This window comes from Mesoplodon densirostris, chromosome 14 (genome assembly GCF_025265405.1).
Source record: "Mesoplodon densirostris isolate mMesDen1 chromosome 14, mMesDen1 primary haplotype, whole genome shotgun sequence".
Lineage (NCBI taxonomy): Eukaryota > Metazoa > Chordata > Mammalia > Artiodactyla > Ziphiidae > Mesoplodon > Mesoplodon densirostris.
Window position 1 is genome coordinate 26,419,732 of NC_082674.1, and position 27,985 is coordinate 26,447,716.

General features: G+C 39.3%; 1 protein-coding gene across 2 annotated transcripts in view; it reads left to right on the forward strand.

Annotated features, from left to right (window-relative positions):
• Nucleotides 1-27,985, forward strand: part of TTC27 (tetratricopeptide repeat domain 27) — a 183,541-nt gene that overhangs the window by 55,238 nt on the left and 100,318 nt on the right. For both annotated transcript variants that reach the window (XM_060117082.1, XM_060117081.1), the window contains exon 10: nt 25,973-26,086. In XM_060117082.1, coding sequence (XP_059973065.1) covers nt 25,973-26,086 — 114 coding nt within the window. The remainder of the gene's footprint in view (nt 1-25,972; nt 26,087-27,985) is intronic.

Here is a 27,985-nt window from a genome sequence, read left to right on the forward strand (position 1 = left end):
AGTGACAGAGCAAGAGTCTGAACCTTTACTCCAAAGCCAGTATAGTGTGCAACTCTTTCGTCTCAGATTGAAGGTGATGCGACACGGATGTGATGAGAAAGAGGACTTCAGAGAGCGAGGAGGAGAACCAGAAGAGGGAATGGGTTTTGGAGGCTGAGGCAGGAGGCAGTGTCAAGAGCCAGGGGTACTTGTCAGTGTTCAGCAGTGGAGAGCAGTCTGGAGGAAAGGCTGAGGCTTTGATGTTTTGCGTTGCTTATCTCTATGACAGTTTCAGTGGAATAGCTGGGTAGTCACCTCGCTACAGAGAATTAAGGAGGGAATGGGGTGTAAGAAAATAAAGTTGATAGATGAAGACCACAGTTAGAGAAGAATGGCAGCAGTGAAAAGGAAAGATAAAGTAATAGATACTTGAGGATTCATGATCAAAGAAGGCTTTTCTAGAAGAGGAAAGTCAGAGAGCAAGAGGTCAGTCAGTATCTTTTTAGCTTTATGGATAAGAAGAAGATACACACGTCTTTAATGAACACAAGTTGCTTAAGATACATCATTTTTTCAAAGGCAACTTTGTTATCATAGTTAGGGATCAAGTTAGAATTCTGGTGTTTTCTTCCTTTGTTATTTTTCAGATAAGGCAAAAATAAAGCACTTTTATCTGGTAGAAATGAAAGCTAGCTTACTTTGTACTGTAAAATAAATTTTGCAAGTTACTATTTTCTACATACAGTTTTGGAACTGGTTGGATGTTAATCTTCTGAGTCCTCTGGGTGCCTGTTTTATTTTCTCACTTAAGTATTCTTAGAAATCTGCTGTTTTTCATTATAGCATATGAGTATTTAGGTAAATATGTAGAATGTCCCTAATTAGTCATTACATATGCTATAGGGAATTTGACAAGAAAAGTGTTAAACATTTTTTAAAAGATATATTTTAAAAATTGTTACGTACCTCCCATTTATTCATTCAGCTAATATCGATTGAATACTTCATATCTACCAGGCATTGTGCTGGTTATTGGAGATACAGCAGTAAACAGTCTTTTCCCTCTTGTAGTTTACATCACTTTACACTCTTGTGAGGGAAATAACACAGTAGACAAAAAAAGAAATAGATATTTAATAGAAGTGCTTAGTGTAAATATAAAACAGTATAAGGGAATAAGAATGGGTTGGGGATGGCTGTTTTAGACAAGAAGGTGGGGGAAGATCTCAATGGGAAGGTGATGTTGAACATGGGTCTTCCTGATGTGAGGCACAGGAAAGGACATGGAGGGTCTGGAATGATGGGGAGCTTGAGTCAGTGTAGGGAAGTACAGAGCTGGATGGGGACAGTCACCTAGTATCTAGATGATAAATGATGACCAGGATGCTTGTGTTTCTTCTGATGACTGAGCTAAACAGGATGCAGCATATGATAGGAAGTGTTCCTGCTGTCCTCTCACGGGGACAGTGGTCAGCAGTAATGCCTTCTTGGGTTTGGCTTCATAAACAGATTATTGTGGAATATAGATTATCCACAGTTATCCTGAAATGACATTAAAACACTCTATTTACATTCAAGCAGTTAACTTTTTTTTTTTAGTGTTTTTTGTGGGTGGGGTGTATTCTTTAACCTTTTCTTATTTCTTTTCTGATTCTTTTCTCTTCCTCTCTTTCTTTCTTTTTTCTTTTCCTGTTCTTGTTCCTCTGTACAGTGAGGTGTTTCTGAAGTAATTAACTCTGGTAACCTGTGATGGTAGGTGACTCATCCCTCCTAACTTGCAATGAAGGTCGTAAACTCAGGTTTCATACTTTCCTCCAGGGCTTTATAATACATAATTTTTCTGCTCTCTTCCTCCAGCTCTCTTCCAAGTCAGCACTGACCTGAGGACTGATCTCCTTTTTGAGGAAAGCTGTTCAGTGACAGTGCTTTATAGTGCCGGGCCTAACTCTTCTAAAGAGATGAGTTTGTTAATGCCAAGTAAATGTTTAATTGGTAAGAAGTAAGGCAAGGAACTTATAATGAGGAGGGCTTTGAGGAGCCCCAAGCATACTTTGGGCTGTGCACCACCCATTCCATTTCTTATCCCAAAGGAAGCATACGTAATACACCAGAAAAACCCAAATCACCTCTTCCTTTTGTCATTCAGTCCTTCCTCTTATCCCATCTTTGTGCATGATTCTGAAGTGGGTAATAAGGTGAATTAGAAGTGGCCCCTGGTTTCAATGAAGGATTTCACTAAAATTTATATCCTATATAACTGTATGTCCTGTACATAAATATCCTTTATTTATATCCTATATAACTCCAGAGGAGTGTTTGAGGCAAGAGGGACCACGTTTAAGTGCTACCCTGCTTCTGAACTCTCTTTTAACAAGGATCATATTTGGGCTTACAGTATTGTAATTATTTATGTGTATGTCTTATCTTCCCCATAAGACTATAAACTTCCAGTTTTAGGCACTGGTCTCTGTTCTTCTCTGGGTCTTCTACAAGGCCTACTGCAGTGCTTCAATGCTTTTCTCACAGTTGTTGCTCAAGAAAAGTATGCAAAATGTGGGAATGAATGAAGTACACTAGAACCAGAAACAGGATTTATTTCTGTCCTGCAGCAAGGTGCTGCATTGCTCCACTTAGTTCCATAATATAGGTAGTACTACCACCCAGTGTACTACCTAGTGTATCCTTAGGATAACGACTTATTTCATCTTCCTCTTCAGTAAAATGAGGGAAGGAGTGGTGTGTCCCTCCCTTGGCACTGAAAACTTGTTTTGAGGATCAAATTACAGAATGTATGTGAAAATACTTCAGAGTGGGTAGATAGAGCCTGGTGCCCCCATAGCATTCAGGAATGAGTCAGCTTATCTGGTTGCTGGTTTGTAGGAGCGCGCTACTGTTTTCAAGGAATAGGACTTCCTAAGTGGATAAGGCCGGTTTGGAATTGGCTTTAGATGTGGAAGAGAAGGGAGTAGAGAGGAAAGAAGCAGCATCATACGTTTCCATGCTCTGGCTGTGGCATGGTGGCCAGGGTCTGGAGTTGTGAACTCTTGAGGCTGTGAGGTGTCTTCCTCTGTTGATAGAAAAGCAAGTCCCATAGAAATCTCAGTCCCCTACCAGAGTATTGTGAGCACTTGGAGGGACAGGAATCACAGTTATTGAACATTTGATGTATACTTACTGAACAAATGAATGGCTTATTGGTCCTGAATTTCGTTCAGTTTTCATGTGCTATCCTAAAGTTTACTAAACTAATGGTGAAATCTCTTTCTTGGAAGAATTTTTGCCAGTGTTTCCATGTTGGTGTAGCATGTTGAAATATATGTGAGATATGTTGGGAAAAAGTTTTAATTCAGCAATGGCAGAAGATTTTCCCAAGAAGAATACTTTACCTTTTTAACATTGTTATTATGTAATGCTCTTCCTGAGATATTCTTTCCTCACATTTCAGGAAAACTGAATGAGTCATAGTAAAAATAACCCACATTGTTCTAGAGAGCCATTTATGTTGTATTGGCTTGATAATTTAAAATTAGCTGTGTTGTCTACGTTATTTCCTTTCAGATGAGCCAAGTCAGTGACATTCAGTAATGCCTTTAATTTCCTTTCATTGTTGAAAATGGGAACAATTTAGTTAATTCATACAGGTGTTTCAGTTTTCATTGGCAAAAGTTCTGCTTAAGTGTGAATTGGTACTGGCAGCCTGCCTTCTGACTGTCTGCCTGAAGCCCCAAGGTCTCTGCAAATGAAAAATGGAAAAAAACCTTTGAAAGTTACACATTATATTGTATGTATTTTCTCTTTCTGCTATTAATTTTAAGACTACTTAATAAATACTTAACTATGGAATTAAAATAGTTTGCTAACCATTTTTGAAGAGAAAAATGGTACCTTTTTTTCTTCTAGGGCATACTTATTTCTTAATTTTAATTTTTTAAGATAGGCAGTATAACTGTGAGATAGTCATGATACTTCTGATAGTTTGTCCTCGCATTACATGTTGACATGTCTGTATTAAGCAGGATAACCCAGGATTTTGATTTTCTTTCTGGTTTGAATACTTGTCTCCCCAGATGTTACTCATGCATTTTAATTTAACAGGCATTCGGATCATGAGCCTTGTAGCTATATCTGGGTCATAACTTGGTAACTTTTAAAGAAGCAGGAGATGGGTATGTTTTGTTTCAGTTTGTGGGTTAACTGTTATTAAACAGAGGCTTAAAAATATTTTTTTTGATTGGAGTTGAACTAGATTACTTGTATATATCTTACTTCAAGAATAGACAGAGAAAGAATAATGAGTAATAGGATTTGTGGGATCTTACATGACTCTTTTCTTACCATCATCTACTTTGGTAACTGCTAGATTTCTTTCTTCACAGTTAACCATGGCTTAAGGTTAATGCTTATTTGTGGGTTTATTTCTAGCCATGTTTGAGTAACTGGTACTGCATTTGAACTCTCATTGTAAACAACCACAAATCTGGGGCAAAATAAATATATGAAACAGCAGTATATAAAAAGGATAGTAAGTTATGACCAAATAGTGTTTATCTCAGGAATGCAAAATTGGTTTAACCTTAAACAGTCATTGCAATTCATCTTATTAATGTAGTAAAGGAGAAAAACTGAATGATTATCTCATTATATTTATTTATTTTAGCATTTGAAAAAATTCAACACCCTTTCATTGTAAAAACTTAGTAAACTATGAATAGAAGAGAATATCAACCTGATAAAGGGTATCTATGAAAAATCAGAGTTAAAATCATTATTGATGAAAAACTAGTTTTTCCTCTAAGATCAGGAAAGTGGCACTTCTATTCTTCATTGAACTGGAAATCCCAGCTAGTGCAATAAGACATTAAGAAGATACAAAGGGAGTGCAGATTGGAAAGGAAGATAGAAGATTATCGTTTTGCATAGACAGCACAATTCTTTACATAGGGAAACTCTATAAAGAATAGACATGAAAGCTACTGGGACTAATAAGCAAGGTCTGAGAATACAAGGTCAATATAAAAAAGTCAGTTATGTTTATATATACTAGTAGTGAATAATTGGGAAAGTAATTTTAAAACTACTTACAATAGCATAAAAAAAACCAAATGTTTAGTGATGAATTTGACTAAAGTGTAAGACCTGTACACTGAAAATGACAAATGTTGCTTTAAGAAATTGAAGATCTGAATAAATGGAGAGACTTCCCATGTTCATGGATTGGAAGGCTTAATATTGTTGAGTTGACAGTTCTCCCAAAATTGAGCTATAATTTAAATCCAATAGCAATCAGAATCCAGGAGAACCCCCTTCTCTTTTTTTTTTTTTTTTTTTGCAGAAATTGACAAGATGATTCTAAAATATATTTGGAATACTTTTGCTTCTGTGATGGCCAAGTAAGCTCTTTGGACCCATCTGTCTGCAGATAAAAATTACAAACTATGGACAAAATACAAAAAAACAAACAAAATAAACTACCTGATGACATTAGGTTATATGAATGCCCACTAAGAGAATGAAAGATTGTTAATATCACTAGTCATTGGGAAAATGCAAATTAAAACCGCAACAATATACCACTGTACATCACTTAAAAGGTATATTACCATACAGAGTAGTTGGAATTCTCATACATTGTAAACGTAATGTGACATAAAATGGCACAACCACTTTAGAACACAGTTTGACATTTTCTCATACAGTTAATCATCAATTCCACCTCTAGGTATTTGTCTATGTGAAATGAAAGTATGTGGCTCCACAAAGACTTACACAAATGTTCATAGTTGTTTAATGCGTAATAGCTTAAAACTGGAAACAGTGCAAATGTCCATCAACAAGTAGATGATAAATTGCAGTATATCCATCTAAAGAAATAATACTCAGCAATAAAAGGAAGTATTGATACATGCAACAATGTGGATGAAATCTGAAAAGCATGATTTTGAGTTAAAGAAGCCAGATTGTATGATTCCTTTTCATTAGAGTTCTAGAATAGGCAAAACTAAATCATAATCACAGAAAATAGATCACAGATTGATTGCAAAGAGGTGCAAGGAAACAAGGGAATTTTTGTGGCTGATAGAAATTTTGTATATCTTGATGTTTGTGGTGTATACATTTGTCGAAACAGATCAAACACTATACTAAATATGGGTTTATTTTATTGCATCTATCATATACTTCATTAAAGTCACTAAGAATAACTAAAAGGGAAAATGCATATATGTTATTTAGAGCTGTAATATTTAAGATGGATTAGTTTGTCAAAGTAGATTTCGGTTTCCGTGTAGATTAGTCCTTATCATCAATTTCTGAAGTACAACAGAAATACTCTACCTACCTAAAGTGTTAAATGGAAAGAATGTAGAAGGAGAAGAACAAATGCCCAATGGGAAATTGCTCAGTGTTCACATTCAGTATGAAGCTTACTTCTTTTTCAAGGCAAAATCAAGCTAGTTTTACCCAAATATTTTTTGGAAACTTGTGTTCAAAAGAAACCCTAAAATTGAGTGGATGGATCTACTGTATAGATCTCCAACTGGGGGTCCCTTTGACCCTTAGCATCCAACACAGGTTGTCAATATTAAAATGTTTATTGAATTGAATTTTTTCCCTCTCATGATTGAGAGTCAACAGAAACAACAAACAGAAAGATAGGATGAATGTAAACCTTAGGAGTGCACAGGGCAGGAAACTTGTGTATACAATAAAATAAAGTGAGGTACTAATTTATGATTTCAGGTAACTTCTTGTGTTAATGGATGTAAAAGTAGTTAATTAGTAGAATTTAATTATTTTAAATCTGTAAATGTCATCTTTAGTAGAATCTGTATTGGGCCTGCAGATCAAACTATTGGTTGTGTGGCAAAATGTTAACACTTGGGTGAAGGGTGTACGGGAATTCTTTGTATTATTCTCGAAACTTTTCTGAAGAAGAAAATAAATTTGAAAATAAAAAGTTGAAAGACGTCTGGCACAAAACTACATGGAAAATGAGCAAAGTCCATCATTGCCTCATTGCTAGATAACCATCCTTATTTTGGGTTGAAGATATACGCAGGCTCTCTGGAGCATACTCGGGCTACCTTTAAACTTCGGTTGGTCTCCCTGTGTCTCTTACTGGGTTTCAACCTTGTCTTGCCCCATATTGTCTTTAGCAGCAAAGGAAATAGGGAGGAGCTATGAAATTTAAAGACGTGGCTTAAAATAAAAGGAAGAAGGGGGACTCGTGGACCAGAGAGCAGAGGCTTTCACGGTGTTAAGACACTGTTAATCTCACAAGAGGTAAGAAAGGTGTCTAAGGAGTCTTCAGACCTGACTTAAACACGTACGTATGTGCATAGACACTCAGAGAAGTCAGCAGCTGGGGTCAGGGCCAGCAATGAGAGGCAGGGAGCCGAGGCCTCGGCAGGCAGCCGTGAGGGATGGAGTTACCTGAAGTAATAGCACTTTCAGAACTTTCCACTGAGCTAAGACTGAAGCAGGCAAGTCTGAAGTGATTGTGAATGCATGGTGCTGCTTGGCTGTGGCAGAAACCAGTCTCTCTAGAGGAAAACATCTCCTAAACCCAAATTAAAAATTGAGCAGTGAGCTCATAATTAAAGATCAATAAACAGAAGAGAAGGCAAGCCACTGTGATTGAGAGTCAACAAACAGCAGATTAAAGGATGAATTGCAGTTTTCTCATTCATAATATATAACAGCTATGTGTGAAACGTTTAAAGAAATATAGGGTATAATCACAAAGATAACCTAGCAACTTATGTTAGTTATTAGATGTTCATGATTTGGGAGAGAAAATGTAACTTCTAGGAATAACTTGAAATTAAAAAGCAGAATTTAAAAAAATGTAATCCATGTTTATCCACATCAGAGAGATGTCCAAAAACACCAAGAAGTTGTGTATAACAGGTGTTCTAGAAATTCCAGTCTTAGAAGTACACCTAAGAAACTCGTGCATGTGCATCAGTGGATGTGTATAAGAATGTTTAACAATAGCAGTGTTTGTAATGGCAAACAAACTATAAACAGCCTAAATGTTTGTTGACAGGAGAAGGGATAAATAAACTGTGATATCTTATATCACAAGTATGAAATATTATACAACAGTGAAGTGAAAATAAATGAACTATAGCTATAAGTAACAACATGCATGAGTTTTATAAAGGTAATGATAGGTTAAAAAAACCAGTCCCAGGGACTTCCCTGGCATTCCAGTGGTTGAGACTCCACGCTTCCAATGCAGGGGACGTGGGTTCGATCCCTTGTTGGGGAAGTAAGATTCCCACATGTCACAAGGTACAGCAAAAACAACAACAAAAAAACCAGTCCCAGATTCACAGGTGCTTATATTATACTTTATAACTTGCATTTTAGTTACTTTTAATCTTCTTTGTATATCAAATAATAAAAAAACTGAAAAGCATTTTGGGCAAGAGCAAAATCATTTACATGTTATTTGATAAACGATTTTAAGGAATAAACGACACTGACATCATTGTGTACATTTTACTTTTAAAGTGAATCTTGCTGTTTATTAGGCTGGTGATAATGGAGAGCATTAATGTAAGGTGAAGGAAAAAGCCTTAAGAAAGGAAAGCTCCTTAGTGGAGCTTCCAGTCCCCAGAAAGGAGAAATATATGGGGCTTATAGCTAAGATGTTGATACATTTGATATTGAGGAGTCTTACTCAGACTCATGGCTTTGTGCTTCGGCTTTTGGCCATCACTGAAGCTAAAGGTGTTAGGCCTTTTGACATTACGAATTCACATGGTGTTAAAGGATGAAAAATCCAGTTCAAAAATAATTTGTATGCTTTAAATAGGTCTGCTTTTCATGACCATGTGAAAGGTGCATCTGGTACTGTTGATGAACTGGCATCTCCAGAATGCAGGAGATCTTTCTTTTTTGAGGCAACCAAATGACCATCAGCTTGATCTCTCTGGTGTCTGCTTTCTATGTGAAAATTTGCAGAGTGGAGAAAAGAACTTTGAGCGCGTTGTAATAGCAGGAGATCCAGAATCTCAGGATTTGCCAAGCATGCTGCTATATACTGTGGAAGAAATAAAGGTATAAAACATAAGACTTGGGCTTCCCTGGTGGCGCAGTGGTTGAGAGTCCGCCTGCCGATGCAGGGGACACGGGTTCGTGCCCCGGTCTGGGAAGATCCCACATGCCGCGGAGCGGCTGGGCCCGTGAGCCATGGCCGCTGAGCCTGCGCATCCGGAGCCTGCGCTCCGCAACGGGAGAGGCCACAACAGTGAGAGGCCCGCGTACTGCAAAAAAAAACATAAGACTTGCCTTCATGGAATTTTTAATTTAGCCAAGATCAGATAAACTTATGAAAATGTAATTAGCAGTACCAGGCAATTTAAACTACAAACTGATAGAACAGATAAATAAATCCCCTAACTGCTTAGAAAAGAAGAAAATATTTAGAACAGAGCAGTCAAAGAAGGCTTTGTTCACTAAGGGAGGATTAGAGGGGCCTTGAAAGACAGATGGGATCTAGATGGAGTGATAACACCAGGGAAGGCAAGGACATGGCCATGCGTGAGCTGCACTAGGTTCATCTGGCTGTGTTGGAAGGTTTTTAAGGCAGTAGTAAGACTTGGGGAAAAATAGCTTTGAGACAGATTTTAAATGGTCTAGAGAGCAAGGACAGGGCATTTGGACTGCTGTTCTACTGGGAATGGTTTATAGACTACATTTGGAATTTAACGTTATTTGGTACTGATTTTAACAACGAATGCTCTTTTAAACAGTTCGTTAAGAAGGGGGAATAGTTTTGGTTTTTTATAATATTTCTTTGTTCCTTACTTTTATAAGGTCAGCCTGACCTGGGTGGGTGTTGTTTGATTTGCCTTTAGTGTAGCCAAACAACTATGCATCCACAGGAGAGCTCTGAGTTTCCTTGATTTATGTGTAGAAAAAGCAACTATGTGAAAGTTCCTTCATATTTAAAGGAACAGACTGGCTGTCTGTCATGTAAAGGGTCCTAGTGACCTCTGGAAGAAGAGTATTTGAAATGTATAATGATAAGAATGAAAGGAAATTTGTTTTTAATAGAAACAACACTCCAGATCCTCTTTGATGGTGGTACATAATTTTCTTTGCACTTATCTGGAAATGAGGGTAATGTTGCGTATGGTGGGAAATTGTTAGCTAAGTAAAATCATGCCTTGTGTATAGTGTGTCATAATATTAAAATTTACTTTTTAATGTAAGTGAAAGTGGTATTCACTGACTTTTTCAAGTAGTTACTGGCATTTCCTCTGATGTCATCAACAGATGATTACAGCTCCCTTTCTGGTCTGAGCTCAAGCATCAGCTCAGGTGGCATAGTTCAGTGAGAAAGTCCTACTGAGGTGTGCAGAGCTGTCTCCCTTCTGCTCTCAAGGTATCTGGCTACACTCCTTATCAACAATTGCTGAAGTGGATTGATTCCTAAACTTATAATATATTCTAACTATAAATAAAAGAGTTTATTTCAATTTTCACAACAACAATAGAAATGTTAAAGTGTGTATGAAAAATGATACATTTGTAGAAGCCTACTGACTCAGTGAGTAACCTTTCAGCGGTTCTGGTTAATGAGATTTGAGATATGAGAGAACTTTTCTTAAAAAGAGACACACAAATGTTACCACTTACTTTCAGGGGGTTTCTGGCCTCTGCCCTGGTATGTGAAAATGGTGGAAATTCCATTTCACGTACAAGTATATGGTTGCAAATGGCACAGTGTTCTGTAACAATTGTTCTAATTCTCAAATTGCTGCTAGTTGAACACACCAAATTTCTTTTTTTCTTTCTTTTTTTTTTCTTAACATCTTTATTGGACTATAATTGCTTTACAATGGTGTGTTAGTTTCCGCTTTATAACAGTGAATCAGCTATACATGTACATACATCCCCATATCGCCTCCCTCTTGCATCTCCCTACCACCCTCCCTATCCCACCCCTCTAGGTGGTCACAAAGCACTGAGCTGATCTCCCTGTGCTATGTGGCTGCTTCCCACTAGCTATCTGTTTTACGTTTGGTATTGTATATATGTCCATGCCACTCTCTCACTTTGTCCCAGCTTACCCTTCCCCCTCCCCGTGTCCTCAAGTCCATTCTCTAGTAGGTCTATGTCTTTATTCCCGTCCTGCCCTTTGGTTCTTCATGACCTTTTTTTTTTTAAGATTCCATATATATGTGTTAGCATACGGTATTTGTTTTTCTCTTTCTGACTTACTTCACTCTGTATGACAGACTCTAGGTCCATCCACCAAACTACAAATAACTCAATTTCGTTTCTTTTTAAGACTGAGTAATATTCCATTCTATCTATGTGCCACATCTTATTTATCAGTTCATCTGTCGATGGACACTTAGGTTGCTTCCATGTCCTGATATTGTTAATAGAGCTGCAGTGAATGTTGTGATACATGATTATTTTTGAATTATGGTTTTCTCAGAGTACATGCCCAGTAGTGGGATTGCTGGGTCATATGGTAGTTTGATTTTTAGTTTTTTAAGGAACCTCCATACTGTTCTCCATAGTGGCTGTATCAATTTACATTCCCACCAACAGTGCAAGAGGGTTCCCTTTTCTCCACACCCTCTCCAGCATTTATTGTTTGTAGATTTTTTGATGATGGCCATTCTGACTGGTGTTAGGTGGTACCTCATTGTAGTTTTGATTTAAATTTCTCTAATGATTAGTGATGTTGTACATCCTTTCACGTTTTTGTTGGCAATCTGTATATCTTCTTTGGAGAAATGTCTATTTAGGTCTTCTGCCCATTTTTGGACTGGGTTGCTTGTTTTTTTGATGCTACGCTGCATGAGCTGCTTGTGAATTTTGGAGATTAATCCTTTGTCAGTTGCTTCATTTGCAAGTATTTTCTCCCATTCTGATGCTTGTCTTTTCATCTTGTTTATGGTTTCCTTTGCTGTGCAAAAGCTTTTGAGTTTCATTAGGTCCCATTTGTTAATTTTTGTTTTTATTTCCATTTCTCTAGTCGGTGGGTCAAAAAGGAGCTTGCTGTGATTTGTGTCATAGAGTGTTCTGCCTATGTTTTCCTCTAAGAGTTTTATAGTGTCTGGCCTTACATTTAGGTCTTTCATCCATTTTGAGTTTATTTTTGTGCGTGGTGTTAGGGAGTGTTCTAATTTCATTCTTTTACATGTAGCTGTCCAGTTTTCCCAGCACCACTTATTGAAGAGGCTGTCTTTTCTCCATTATATATTCTTCCCTCCTTTATCAAAAATAAGGTGACCATATGTGCGTGGGTTTATCTCTGGACTTTCTATTCTGTTCCATTGATCTATATTACTGTTTTTGTGCCAGTACCATACTGTATTGATTACTGTAGCTTTGTAGTATAGTCTGAAGTCAGGGAGCCTGATTCCTCCAGCTCCATTTTTCTTTGAGAAGATTGCTTTGGCTATTCAGGGTCTTTTGTGTTTCCATAAAAACTGTGCCATTTTTTGTTTTAGTTCTGTGAAAATGCCATTGGTATTTTTTAATAGGGATTGCATTGAATCTGTAGATTGCTTTGGGTAGTATAATCATTTTTACAATGTTGATTCTTCCAATCCAAGAACATGGTATATCTCTCCATCTGTTGGTATCATCTTTAATTTCTTTCTTCCATGTCTTATAGTTTTCTGCATACAGGTCATGTCTCCTTAGGTAGGTTTATTCCTAGGTATTTTATTCTTTTTATTGCAATGGTAAATGGGGGTGTTTCCTTAATTTCTCTTTCAGATTTTTCATCACTAGTGTATAGGAATGCAAGAGACTTCTGTGCATTAATTTTGTACCCCACTACTTTACCAAATTCATTGATTAGCTCTAGTAGTTTTCTGGGAGCATCTTTAGGATTCTCTATGTATAGTATCGTGTCATCTGCAAACAGTGACAGCTTTACTTCTTTTCCGATTTGGAGTCTTTTTATTTCTTTTTCTTCTCTGATTGCTGTGGCTAAAACTTCCAACACTGTGTTCAGTAATAATGGTGAGAGTGGGCAACCTTGTGTTGTTCCTGATCTTAGTGGAAATGGTTTCAGTTTTTCACCATTGAGGATGATGTTGGCTGTGGGTTTGTCATATATGACCTTTATTATGTTGAGGTAAGTTCCCTCTAGGCCTATTTTCTGGAGGTTTTTTACCATAAATGGGTGTTGAATTTGTCTAAAGCTTTTTCTGCATCTATTGAGACGATCATATGGTTCTTATTCTTCAATTTGTTAATATGGTGTATCACATTGATTGATTTGCATGTATTGAGGAATCCTTGCATTCCTGGGATAAACCCCACTTGATCATGGTGTATGATCCTTTTAATGTGCTGTTGGATTCTGTTTGCTAGTATTTTGTTGAGGATTTTTGCATCTATGTTCATCAGTGATATTGGCCTGTACTTTTCTTGGGACATCTTTGTCTGCTTTTGGTATCAGGGGAATGGTGGCCTCGTAGAATGGGTTTGAGAGTGATTCTCCCTCTGCTATATTTTGGAAGAGTTTGAGAAGGATAGGTGTTAGCTCTTCTCTAAATGTTTGATAAAATTCGCCTGTGAAGCCGTCTGGTTCTGGGCTTTTGTTTGTTGGAAGGTTTTTATTCACAGTCTCAATTTCAGTGCTTGTGATTGGTCTGTTTATGCTTCCTATTTCTTCCCGGTTCAGTCTCGGAAGGTTGTGCTTTTATAAGCATTTGTCCATTTCTTCCACGTTGTCCATTTTATTGGCATAGAGTTGCTTATAGTAATCTCTTATGATCCTTTGTATTTCTCTAGTGTCAGTTGTTACTTCTCCTTTTTCATTTCTTATTCTATTGATGAGAGGCTTCTTCCTTTTTGTCTTGATGTGTCTGACTAATGGTTTATCAATTTTGTTTATCTTCTCAAAGAACCAGCTTTTAGTTTTATGGATCTTTGCTATTGTTTTCTTCATTTCTTTTTCATTTATTTCTGATCTGATATTTATGATTTCTTTCCTTCTGTTAACTCTGGGGTTTTTTTGTTTTTCTTTCTCTAATTTCTTAGGTATGAGGTTAAGTTGTTTATTTGACATGTTTCTTGTTTCTTGAGGTAGGCTTCTATAGCTATAAACTTCCCTCTTAGAATTCCTTTTGCTGCATCCCATAGGTTTTGGGTGATCGTGTTTTCATTGTCATTTGTTTCTAGGTATGTTTTGATTTCCTCTTTGATTTCTTCAGCGTTCTCTTGGTTATTAAGTAGTGTATTGTTTAGCCTCCATGTGTTTATATTTTTTACAGATTTTTTCCTGTAATTGATATCTAGTCTCATAGCACTGTGGTCGGAAAAGATACTTCATACGATTTCAGTTTTCTTAAATTTACCAAGGATTGATTTGTGACCCAAGATATGATCTATCATGGAGAACGTTCCATGAGCACTTGAGAAGAAAGTGTATCCTGTTGTTTCTGGGTGGAATGTCCTATAAATATCAATGAAGTCCATCTTGTATAATGTATCATTTAAAGCTTATGTTTCCTTATTTATTTTCATTTTGCATGATCTGTCCATTGTTGAAAGTGGGGTGTTAAAGTACCATACTATGATTGTGTTACTGTCTATTTCCACTTTTATGGCTGTTAGCATTTGCCTTATGTATTGAGGTGTTCCTCTGTTGGGTGCATACATATTTACAATTGTTATATCTTGGATTCATCCCTTGATCATTATGTAGCGTCCTTCTTTGTCTCTTGTAATAGTCTTTATTTTGAAGTCTTTTGTGTGTGATATGAGAATTGCTACTCCAGCTTTCTTTTGATTTCCATTTGCATGGAATATCTTTTTCCATCCCCTCCTTTTATGTCTGTATGTGTCCGTAGGTCTGAAGTGGGTCTCTTGTAGACAGCATACATACGGGTCTTGTTTTTGTATCCATTCAGCCAGTCTATATCTTTTGGTTGGAGCATTTAATCCATTTACATTTAAGGTAATTATCGATATGTATGTTCCTATTACCATTTTCTTAATTGTTTTTGGTTTGTTATTGTAGTCTTTTCCTTCTCTTGTGATTCCTGCCTAGAGAAGTTCTTTTAGCATTTGGTGTAAAGCTGGTTTGGTGGTGCTGAATTCTCTTAGCTTTTGCTTGTCTGTAAAGGTTTTAATTTCTCCATCAAATCTGAATGAAATCCTTGCTGAGTAGAGTAATCTTGGTTGTAGGTTTTTCCCTTTCATCACTTTAAATATATCCTGCCACTGCCTTCTGGCTTGCAGAATTTCTGCTGAAAGATCAGCTGTTACATACAAGGGATTCCCTTGTATGTTATTTGTTGGTTTTCCCTTGGTGCTCTTAATATTTTTTGTTTGTATTTAATTTTTGATAGTTTGATTAATATGTGCCTTGGCGTGTTTCTCCTTGGATTTATCCTGTATGGGACTCTCTGCACTTCCTGGACTTGATCAACTATTTCCTTTCCCATATTAGGGAAGTTTTAAACTATAATCTGTTCAAATATTTTCTCAGTCCCTTTCTTTTTCTCTTCTTCTGGGACCCCAATAATTTGAATGTTGGTATTTTTTTTTTTTTTTTTTTTTGCGGTATGCGGGCCTCTCACTGTTGTGGCCACTCCCGTTGCAGAGCACAGGCTCCGTATGCGCAGGCTCAGCGGCCATGGCTCACGGGCCCAGCCGCTCCGCGGCATGTGGGATCTTCCCAGACCGGTGCACGAACCCGTATCCCCTGCATCGGCAGGCGGACTCTCAACCACTGCGCCACCAGGGAAGCCTGGTATGTTTAATGTTGTCCCAGAGATCTCTGAGACCGTCCTCAATTCTTTTCATTCTTTTTTCTTTATTCTCCTCTGTGGTAGTTATTTCCACTATTTTATCTTCCAGGTCACTTATCCGTTCTTCTGCCTCAGTTATTCTGGTATTGATTCCTTGTAGAGATTTTTCATTTCATTTATTGTGTTGTTCATCATTGTTTGTGCTTTAGTTCTTCTTGGTCCTTGTTAAATGTTTCTTGAATTTACTCCATTCTATTTCCAAGATTTTGGATCATCTTTACTATCAGTTTTCTGAATTCTTTTTCAGGTAGACTGCCTTTTTCCTCTTCATTTGTTTGGTCTGGTGGGTTTTTACCTTGCTCCTTCATCTGCTATGTGTTTCTCTGTCTTCTTATTTTGCTTAACTTACTGTGTTGGGGGTCTCCTTTTTTGCAGGCTGCGGGTTCGTAGTTCCCGTTGTTTTTGGTGTCTGCCTTTAGTGGCTAAGGTTGGTTCAGTGGATTGTGTAGGCTTCCTGGTGGAGGGGACTGGTGCCTGTGTTCTGGTGGATGAGGCTGGATCTTGTCTTTCTGTTGGGCAGGACCACGTCCGGTGGTGTGTTTTGGGGTGTCTGTGACCTTATTATGATTTTAGGCAACCTTTCTGCTAGTGGGTGGGGTTGTGTTCCTGTCTTGCTAGTTGTTTGGCATGGGTTGTCCAGCACTGTAGCTTGCTGGTTGTTGAGTGGAGCTGGGTGTTGGCGTTGAGATGGAGATCTCTGAGAGATTTTCACTGTTTGATATTATGTGGAGGTGGGAGGTCTCTGGTGGACCAATGTCCTGAACTCGGCTCTCCCACCTCAGAGGCACAGGCCTGATGCCCGACCAGAGCACCAAGACCCTGTCATCCACAAGGCTCAAAATAAAAGGGAGAAAAGAAAGAAAGAAAGAATGAAAAATAAATAAAATAAAGTTATTAAAATAAAAAATAATAAAAATTTAAAAAATTTACAAGGTAATTTAAAAAAAAAAGAAAGAGAGGGCTTCCCTGGTGGCGCAGTGGTTGAGAGTCCGCCTGCCGATGCAGGGGACACGGGTTCGTGCCCCGATCCCGGAAGATCCCACATGCCGCGGAGCGGCTGGGCCCGCGAGCCATGGCCGCGGAGCCTGTGTGTCCGGAGCCTGTGCTCCGCAACGGGAGAGGCCACAGCGGTGATAGGCCCGCGTACAGCAAAAAAAAAAAAAAAAAAAAAAAAAAGAAAGAGCAACCAAACCAAAAAACAAATCCACCAATGACAGCAAGCACTAAAAAGTATACTAAAAAAAATTAAGAGAAAACGGACAGACAGAACCCTAGGACAAATGGTAAAAATAAAGCTATACAGACAAAATCACACACAGAAGCATACACATGCACATGCACAAAAAGACAAAAAGAAAAATATGTGTATATCATTGCTCCCAAAGTCTACCGCCTCAATTTGGGATGATTCATTGTCTATTCAGGTATTCCACAGATGCAGGGTACATCAAGTTGATTTTTGAGATTTAATCTGATGCTCCTGAGGCTGCTGGGAGAGATTTCCCTTTCTCTTCTTTGTTTGCACAGCTCCTAAGGTTCAGCTTTGGATTTGGCTCCGCCTCTGCATGTAGGTCGCCTGATGTCATCTCTTCCTCAGCTCAGACAGGGCAGGGTTAAAGTATCAGCTGATTAGGGGACTCTGGCTCACTCAGGCCGGGGGAGGGAGGGTATGGAATGCTGGGCGAGCCTGCAGTGGCAGAGGCCAGAGTAACGTTGCAGCAGCCTGAGGCGCGCCGTGTGTTCTCCCGGGGAAGTTGTCCCTGGATCACGTGACTCTGGCAGTGGCGAGCTGCACAGGCTTCTGGGAGGGGAGGTGTGGATAGTGACCTGTGCTTGCACACAAGCTTCTTGGTGCCCACAGTAGAAGCCGTAGCATTTCATGCCCATCTCTGGGTTCTGCTCTGATAGCCACGGCTCGCACCCGTCTCTGGAGCTCATTTAGGTGGTGCTCTGAATCCCCTCTTCTCGTGCACCCCAAAACAATGGTCCCTTGCCTCTTCGGCAGCTCCAGACTTTTTCTCGGACTCCCTCCCAGCTACCTGTGGCTCACTAGCCCCCTTCAGGCTGTGATCACGCAGCCAATCCCAGTCCTCTCCCTGGGATCCGACCTCTGAAGCCAGAGCCTCGGCTCCCAGCCCCCACCCGCCCCAGCAGGTGAGCAGACAAGCCTCTGGGGCTGGTGAGTGCTGGTTGGCACCGATCCTCTGTGCTGGAATCTCTCTGCTTTGCCCTCCACACCCCTGTTGCTGTGGTCTCCTCTGTGGCTCCGAAGCTTCACCCCCCACCACCCCTGTCTCCGTCTCTGCCAGTGAAGGGCCTTCCTAGTGTGTGGAAACCTTTCCACCTTCACAGCTCCCTCCTACTGGTGCAGGTCCCGTCCCTATTCTTTTGTCTTTGTTTTTTCTTTTTTCTTTTGCCCTACCCAGGTATGTGGGGAGTTTCTTGCCTTTTGGGAGGTCTGAGTTCTTCTGCCAGCATTCAGTATGTGTTCTGTAGGAGTTGTTCCACATGCAGATGTATTTCTGATGTATTTGTGGGGAGGAAGGTGATCTCCACATCTTACTCTTCTGCCATCTTGAAACTCTCCCAAATTTCTTTCTTAAGTGTCTGTTTTTACTGGAGTTTTAGCCAGTACTCAGTTTAGTGAGCCAACATTTCATCAAATTGCTTTACTTAATAGACTCCAGGTAAAAATAAATGAACTTTAAAAAGATAGCATTTCCAACTGCCTGTTTCCACTTATTTATATGAGGTACCTAGAGTAATCAAATTCATAGAAAGAAAAAGTAGCATAGTGGGGACTTCCCTGGCAGTCCAGTGGTTAAGACTCTGCACTTCCACTGCAGAGGGCATGGATTCGATCCCTGGTCGGGGAACTAAAATTCTACATGAGATGCCCAAAAAAACATGGCCCCCCAAAAAAGAAAGAAACCCAAAACAAAAAGCAAGCAAACAAACCAGAGAGGAGCATGGTGGTTGTTGCCTTGGGGTGGAGTGGGGGATTGTTGTTTAATGGGTATAGAGTTTCAGTTGCAGGATGAGAAGAATTCTAGAGATTGGTTGCATAAGTAAACTGTACAGTTAAAAATGGTCAAGAGGGTACATTTTATGTATGTATGTATGTATCTTACCATAATTAAAAAAAATTAAAAAGAGGGGGAAAAGATAGCACCTGCAATAATGTTAAAAAACATCACATTCCTAGGAGTGAATCTGTCAAAGGATTTACAAGCCCTCTGTGCTAAAATCTACAGAACATTATTAAGAGAAATTAATGAAGACCTAAATAGAGGAATATGCTATGTGCGTGGGGGCTCAATATTTTAAAATTTCAAGTCTCCTCAAATTAACCTACATTGTTAATGCAATCCGTAACAAAATTCCAGCTCTTGATTTTTGTTGTTGCTGTTGTTTTTTCTGGTTTTGTGGAACTCAAGCTGACTTTAAAATTCATATGGAAGGGCCTCCCTGGTGGCGCAGTGGTTGAGAGTCCGCCTGCCGATGCAGGGGATACGGGTTCGTGCCCCGGTCTGGGAGGATCCCATATGCCGCGGAGCGGCTGGGCCCGTGAGCCATGGCCGCTGAGCCTGCGCATCCGGAGCCTGTGCTCCGCAACGGGAGAGGCCACAACAGTGAGAGGCCCGCGTACAGCAAAAAATAAAATAAAATAAAATAAAATTCATATGGAAATGTGAAAGGCTAAGAATAGCGAAGTCAGTCATGAAGAACAGAATTGGAGTACTTCCACTGGCAGATACCAAGACTTATTATAAAACTATATCAATTAAGGCAGAGCTTAGCATATTGTGGTTCTTGGACTGGCAGCATCAGTATCACCTGGGAGCTTGTTAGAAATGGAATTTCTCCGGCTCCACTTCACACCCTGTTGAATCAGAATCTCTGGGGTTGGGGCCAAGGAGTCTGTGTTTTAACAATCTCTAGATTATTCTTATGCACTTGAAAGTTTGAGAAACACTGAATTAAGACATTTTGACACGAGGAAATACAGACTAACAAGTGGAACAGATAGAGAGTCCAAAAACAGAGCCATACATACACAGTTCATCTGACTTATGTCAAATCTGGTGTTGCAGTGCAGTGGGGAAAGGGTAGGCTTTTCAATACATGGTACTAGATGTTTTATATCCATATGGAAAAAAGCTATCTTAACCCCTATATCATACTAGATATACAAAAAATCAATTCCAAATTGAATATGTGGAAGTAGAAAGCAAAACTGTAAAGTTTTTAGAGGAAAAATACAGGAGAACATCTTTGAGACCTTAGGACGATCAAAAAGGACAATAAAGCTCTAACCATAAAACAAAAAACAATAAACTGGATGACTAGTAATATTAAACACTTTAAATTTCAGAAGATACTGTTAATATTTGTAAAGCGCTTAGACCAGTGCCTTGCCAGCACGAGTATGTGTTGTGTATTTGTCAAATAATAAGAAGAATATGTTACCCTCTTCCAACAAAAAGACAGGGGAGCTTGTGTTCAGAAAATATAAAGAATATTTAACAAATTATCAAGAAAAGATTTTTTAAAATTTATTTATTTTATTTATTATTTTTGGCTGCATTGGGTCTTTGTTGCTGCATGTGGGCTTTTTCTAGTTGCGTTGAGCGGGGGCTACTCTTTGTTGCAGTGCACGGGCTTCTCATTGTGGTGGCTTCTCTTGATGCGGAGCATGGGCTCTAAGTGTGCGGGCTTCAGTAGTTGTGGTGCCTGGCCTTCAGTAGTTGTGGCTCGTGGGCTCTAGAGCACAGGCTCAGTAGTTGTGGCACACGGCTTAGTTGCTCCATGGCATGTGGGATCTTCCCAGACCAGGGCTCAAACTCGTGTCCCCTGCATTGGCAGGTGGATTCTTAACCACTGTGCCACCAGGGAAGCCCAAGAAAATTTTTGACAACCCAACAGAAAACAGCAGGCAAAGGACTTCAGTAGGGATTTAAAAGAGAGGCATTAAAATGGTCATTAACATATAAAAAGGTGCACAACTTTATTAATCAGTAGAGAAATGCAAATTCGTTAGAGAAGTGAAAATTAACCATAACGGAATACTACTAAATACCCACCAGAATGGCTAAAATGTAAAAAATAGACAATATTGAGTGTTGCAAGGTTGTGAAGTAACAAGGACTCTAATGTTTCTAATAAGAGTGTAAAGTGGAAAACCTTTTAGAAGATTGGATGTATTCCTGAAAGCTAAATACTCTGACCTAGCAATTTCACTCCTAAGTATATGTCCAACAGAAACACTTATACATGTTCACCTAAACTGATGGCACATTCTGATAGCACATCTAGAATGTTCACAGCAGATTTGTAGTAGCCCCAGATTGGAAACCACCTAAATGCCCATTAGCAGGATAATGGTTAAATAAATTGTGTATTGCAGTGAAATATTATTCAGCAGTAAAATGAACTTTCCTCAACTATATAAAGCATTAAAGCATATATATCCTGTTTAATTTTCTTTTTCTTTACCTAATGTCTCATATTCTGACGATTTTTACTTTGTGGGCGGCAGTGTTTTGTAAGATATATTAAACACAGCCTATCTGCAGTTACCTCCTCTTAGAAAGACTTTCCCAATTCTGTATATCTCCCAGCCAAACAAATATAAGATAAATGCATTCTTCAGTGATATCATTATCCGGTCAGTTCCTTCTTTAAAGCTTTTCAAATGTCTGTTTTTCAGATTGCATTTTACTTTCAGCGTTTAGTGAGAATGTTTTGCTTGAGCTTCACATAAAAGTCTCAAACTCTTGTTCTCATGCCAGCATAGAAAACAGTCTGAGTTGGTAGTTTTCTGAGGAAAATATCTCCTCGCTTTGGTATGCAAACCTTTTAAAGCTGGGTTTTAACTGACAAGCCCACGGCCTGTGCTGGCCCATGTGCCATGATGTTATTGGTGTGAAGTGACTGTGTGGCTGGGGACTGTGGGGGAAGACAGAGTTTTCCTCCACGCTCTTAGGGTTCCAGACTGGGTCTGAAAATTAAACTGACAAAGACAGATTAATGGGAAAAAAGTGCACATATTTCTTAATAGAGATTTTGTGTAACACAGGAGCCTTCATAAGGAAATGAAGACCTGATGAAACAGTTCAACCTGAGTATTTTAGTGCTAGGTTTGATGAAGTGTGGGCAGTCGTGGAGGAGTATGATAGTTCAAAGGTCAGGGTAGTAAACTGGGAGAAATTTTTTTTTTTTTTTTTTCCGGTAAGCGGGCCTCTCACTGTTGTGGCCTCTCCCGTTGCGAGCACAGGCTCCAGACGTGCAGGCTCAGCAGCCATGGCTCATGGGCCCAGCCGCTCCGTGGCATGTGGGATCTTCCCGGACCGGGGCACGAACCCGTGTCCCCTGCATCGGCAGGCGGACTCCCAACCACTGCGCCACCAAGGAAGCCCTGGGAGAAATTTAGTAAGGCCTGCTTGTTGGGATTCTTCTCAGGGTCCCTTTGTCTTCAGAGATAAGGATGCACCTTTCCTCTGGGTATAGGGAAGGCACCTCTCATGTGAGAGTTTTATGACCTGTTTCAGGAGAAAAGGGCAGTGGGAAGGTCAGAGTGATCTTCCTGCTTCAGCTGTTTTCTCAGACTCCTTCAGCTTAAAATGCTCAGTATGCCCAGGTGCCATATTTTGGGGGTAGCTGATGGTTAGGGCCATCACCTGTGCCCACTCTGGATGGTGCCTTCCTGCTGAGGGTGAGAGAAAGCATTACAGGAGGAGAAATCCCGGAGGGGACCACATGTGCTTTTTAGCAGGTACTCTCAGAGGCTAGTTAAGTGTTAACTTATTCATGTTTCTTTAATCTTCACAAGTTTGTGAGAGATGGGAGTTACTACTTCTGTTTTAGAGAAGAGGAAAATGAGATCCTAAGAGGTCAGGTGGCTTCCCAAGGTCACCCAGCTAATTACCTCACTTGGTGGAGCTGGGATTCTGATCAAGCTCTGGCTGACTTGGAGATTATCCCCACTGTTCTACAGAGCCATTTCCTCAGTGCTCTTCCATCCTGTCATGAGGTACCGAGACAGTCCCTTTAATAAAATGAAGAGAAAACAGGCGACCCACTGTAGGTAGTAGAATCAGTGTGCAGATTTACTTATTTCATGTCTTCTGTTTCATCATGTATATATTTATAGTGCCATATAACTGTATTCCAAGGAGATAAAAGTATTTTAATTTGCAAACTTAGTTATAGAAGAATTAGGTTACTTAATAGTCATTGCATTAGAATGTAAGTTCTCTGAGGGCAGGGACCTTGTCTGTCTTGCTCGCTACTTTGTCCCTGGGGCCTTGTGCACACTGCCTTGTACAGAGTAGGCGCTCAAGTGAATTAATGAATGAACACATTTCAGTAAGAATTTATTCTTCTGATTCTCCTTCTCCCTTATTTACATATTTGTTTACTCCTCTTCTTCTACTTCCCTTTAATAGAGCCGTTTCCTAAAGTTCTTTACTGAGTCCTCTTCTTACATTACTCTACCAGTGTTTCCTGGGTACTGTCATCCACTTCCTTGGAGAAAGTGTTAAGAAAACAATGTAAATATGTTCTGTGGCCATAACAAAGTGAAATCTTGCCATTTGCGACAACATGAATGGATCTAGAGGGTATTATGCTAAGTGAAATAAGTCAGACAGAAAGATTGCATGATCTGACTTATATGGTGAATCTAAATACCAAAACAAGCAAATAAACAAAACAAGATGAAAACAGACTCACAGATTCAGAGTAGAAACAGGTGGTTGCCAGAAAGTGAGGTGGGGTGGGCGAAATAGGTAAAGGGGATTAAGAGTTACAAACATCCAGTTATAGAATAAAATAAGTCATGGGGATATATTGATAATATACAACATGAGGAATATGGTCAATAATATTGTAATAACTTTGTATGGGAAAAGATGGTTACTGGACTTATTGTGGTGATCACTTTATAATGTATGCAAATATCAAATCATTATGTAGTACTTTTTTAAAAAATAATTTTTAGTTTTTGGCTGCGTTGGGTCTTCATTGCTATGCATGGGCTTTCTCTAGATGTGGGGAGCAGGGGCTACTCTTCCTTGCAGTGTGTGAGCTTCTCATTGCAGTGGCTTCTCTTGTTGCAGAGCACAGGCTCCAGGCGCTCGGACTCAGTAGTTATGGCTTGCGGGCTCTAGAGCGCAGGCTCAGTAGTTGTGGCTCATGGGCTCTAGAGCGCAGGCTCTGTAGTTGTGGCGCATGGGCTTAGTTGCTCTGTGGCATGTGGGATCTTCCCAGACCAGGGCTCAAACCCGTGTCCCCTGCATTGGCAGGCAGATTCTTAACCACTGCACCACCAGGGAAGCCCTGTAGTACTCTTGAAACTGACATAATATTATATGTTAACTATGTTTCAGTTACAAAATGAAAATGGTTGAAGCTCATGCATCCCAGTGCAATTTCCAAAATAAAAGATGTTGTTTTGGGGATCGAGACCAAGTACTAGAATCAGCTTTTGCTTCTAATGAAGGTGTGACACTGAGCAAGTGATCTAACCTGTTGGTGCTTCAGTCTCCTTTTTATTGTAAGAAAGTTGGCAAAGATTTGGAGTTGACAATTCACATACCTATAGGGGCCAGGCAGGTAATAGAAATGATGGAAGTGAGCTGGGCATGGTACAGTAAGATGTTGCAGGGACGGTGATATAGTTTATATACACTCCATTGAAGGACTTCTTGCTAACTTTTAATGAGAATTTGGAGTTACAAGGGAATATGACCAAAAACAAATACGTGTATTAGCTTAGCCTACTAGTTCTTAACTTTGGCTATGCCTTAGAATTACCTGGGGAGTGTTTTAAAAAACACTGATGCCCAGATCCTGCTCTCAGAGATCTGACTTACTTTTAAAATACCAAGAGCTTCTCCTTCTAGTGCGCAGCTAGGTTTTGAATGATTAATTGGACGCTAATTAACTAGGATGTTTTTTATACCTGACTTTTAGAAATAAGCAGATAATCAAGGATGTAGTCAGCTTTCAGACGAATAAACCTTTTGCCTTTCTTCGAAACAGTCTTCACTGAAAGTTATTGTTGTGAATGCTCACTCGGGCAGCATTGGTTTCCATGTCATCAGCAAAGAGCTTAAGTTGTGTTCATTATACCAATCAGTCCCTATTGTCTCATAATACATTTTGCCCTTCTTTTCACGCACCCAAAACTTTCACTTTTTCCCCACTACATTTGTGGTCATATTCAGTGGTTTCTACTGCACTCTGTGAACTCATGGTTGGTCACAGCTTTCTCTGGGGCTAGGATTCAGTATGTGCATATTCAGAGTTTTCTTATGAGCCAGTCTTTCTTAAGATGCCCTCTCTAGGATAGCATTTTAACTAAAATTAGAGACTCCCTACCCTAACCAAGACTAGAATGCATTCTCAAAAATTTTAGAGTGGTATTCTTAAAGTTTGATTTGCATTTGCATCAGTGGATTAGGATATTTAATGAAAGGTACCAGATTTCTAATTATTTGTTTTTGTTTGTGAGTTTGGATGATTTTTAAAAATTTATTTCAAATTTGAGAAAGATGGCATTTATTTTATGTAGTTTATTTTCTCTTTTTTTTTTTTTTTTTTTTTTTTTTTTTTGTGGTACGCGGGCCTCTCACTGTTGTGGCCTCTCCCGTTGTGGAGCACAGGCTCCGGACGCGCAGGCTTAGTGGCCATGTCCCACGGGACCAGCTGCTCTGCGGCATGTGGGATCCTCCCGGACTGGGGCACGAACCCATGTCCCCTGCATCGGCAGGCGGACGCTCAACCACTGCGCCACCAGGGAAGCCCTATTTTCTCACATTTTTTAATAACTCGTGAGATAAAAAGATTTATTAATTTATGGTATGATACATTCTGCTTACCTTTTTGATTATATGGAAATATTCTGATTCATTCCTTAAGGAATTTATTCAGTAGAACAGGTCAACTAGGTTAAGTAATGACTCTGCTCAGATGAACACATTCTTCATAAAAAATATTCTTCATAAAAAATATAAAGCGCATGTTGTCTTTTATTATTTTTCACTGAGGTGATTTTCAAATCTGCACTCAGCAGTACCTGATATATTCATTTTGTTATATTCAGAGTGGAATTATCCAGCTTATCCATTCCTTCTGTGGTCTTTTTTTTTTTTTTTTTTCTTTCTTTCTTTCTTTCTTCCCCTCAGTGTTTGCTTTCGCAACCCAAGTTCTGGGCCATTCAGACATCAGCTTTGATCCTCCGGACAAAACTTGAGAGAGGAAGCACACGCCGAGTGGAACGGGCAATGAGGCAGACACAGGTAAGAATTAATGTGGCAATTTTGTTATTCTTCCAGCTCTTTATTATTATCAATAACCATACATGTTTGTTGTGAGTATAAAATCATTTTCCTCTAACACGTTTTATTATTGAAGAGTGTTGTTTCAGAGTTTGCTTGGCTCCAAAGCCCAACTCTGTCACTTAGCTCTGTGACTGTAGTATTTAACCTTTCTAAAGGAAAGCTGTTCCGCTACTCAACATTTCTGACGCCAAGTATGTGGGTCTTTCACACCAAGCATTTCATCATTTCCCTGTGGACATCAACTGGGTGTCCTACAATTTAATTCAATTCTGACCCTCCCTGGAATTAGTGCAGACCCCATATGTTAAGGGCTAAGTTCCAAAAGACAGCCTCCCACATCAGATTCCAATCTCAAGTCTTCTACTTCTGACTGACTGGCTATAAATCAGGGGTCCTCACGACCTCCTCCTCACCTCAGGTTTGATAATTTGCTAGAACTGGCTCACAGAACTCAAGGAAACACTTAATTACTATTACTGATTTACTATAAAGGATGTTATAAAGGATTCAAATGAACGGCCAGATGAAGAGGTATATAGGGCAAGGATCCTGAGCAAAGGAGCTTCTCTGTCTTTGTGGAGTTTGGGGTGCACTCCCCCTCCCAGAACGTCGGTGTGTTTTCCAACATGGGTGCTCTCTGAGCCCATTTGTTTTGGGGGTTTTTATGGAGTATCTATTATGTGGGCATGATTGATTAAATCAGTGGCCACTGGTGATTACCTCAACCCCCGGCCCTTTTTCCCTCCCTGGACCTTAGGGTGGGGCTGGAAGTTCCAACCCCCCAGTCACATGGTTGGTTCCTCTGACAACCGGCCCCCATCCTCCCAGAGTCACCTCATTGCCATAAGCTCAGGTGTGGTGAAAGGGACTTACTATGGATAACAAAAGACACTCTTCTAACCCTACCACTCAGGGAGTTACAAGAGTTTTAGTTTCATTTTCATTATCTATATAAGGGGGTAATAATAATTGTACTCATAGCGTAGGTTTGTGGTGAGTGGTAAAGAGATAATACAAGAGTTAGTGAAAAAGGTATGCAGTTTCACAGACATAGATTGTATGAGGAAACAAAACTAATCCTAATGCAAAAATATTCACTGATGAACTGGAATGAATAGTCTCTATTCCAAAGTGGTTTTTTTTTAAACTACTGAAGAATATTTTATTAATTTCTGTGTTTAAAAATATTTCTGATAGACACCTCACTAAGCTTAGAGCAGTCTATTGATGCTGCTGGAAATACAGTACAAAGTTATTCCTTAGGTTCTGTATCTTTCCTAGCTTTCCAGTTTGAAACCTGCATGATTCTCTGAATTGTGCAGATGATGCTTTTAGATATCAAATAAACAAGATGTGCTTTGCTTGGGGAAAATGGATTTGAAGAAAGAGCCAAATCACCATGCTTTGGCCCTTTGCCCCTGTCTTGGCCTTACTATATCTGGGGTCTCTTCATCTTGCCATGCAAATGCAACGTGATGAAGAGAGTGGTATACCTTTCTACCTATACAACAGAATGAGGGAGTTGTTATTCCTGCCTCTGCGGGAAAAATCAGAGAAAATCTTTTCACTCCCCAACCCAGAAAATTTGGAAATTAGTCAGATCACGGAACGAGATCAATTAGACAAAATTTGTCTAATATTCTGTTACTTGTTGAGCCATTTACTTCATAATCTGAACTTTTGCCAATTCCTCTGATTCAGAGTTTGATATTACTAATTGTTGAAGTTATTGCATCCCTAAAGAATAAGAGGAAAATGATTTTAAAAATACATGTATACATAAAACAATGTTTTAAAAAAATTCTCTTTTAGTTTCTGTGGAAATCCATTCCCTTGCTCAGCTGTACAAAGTGGTAA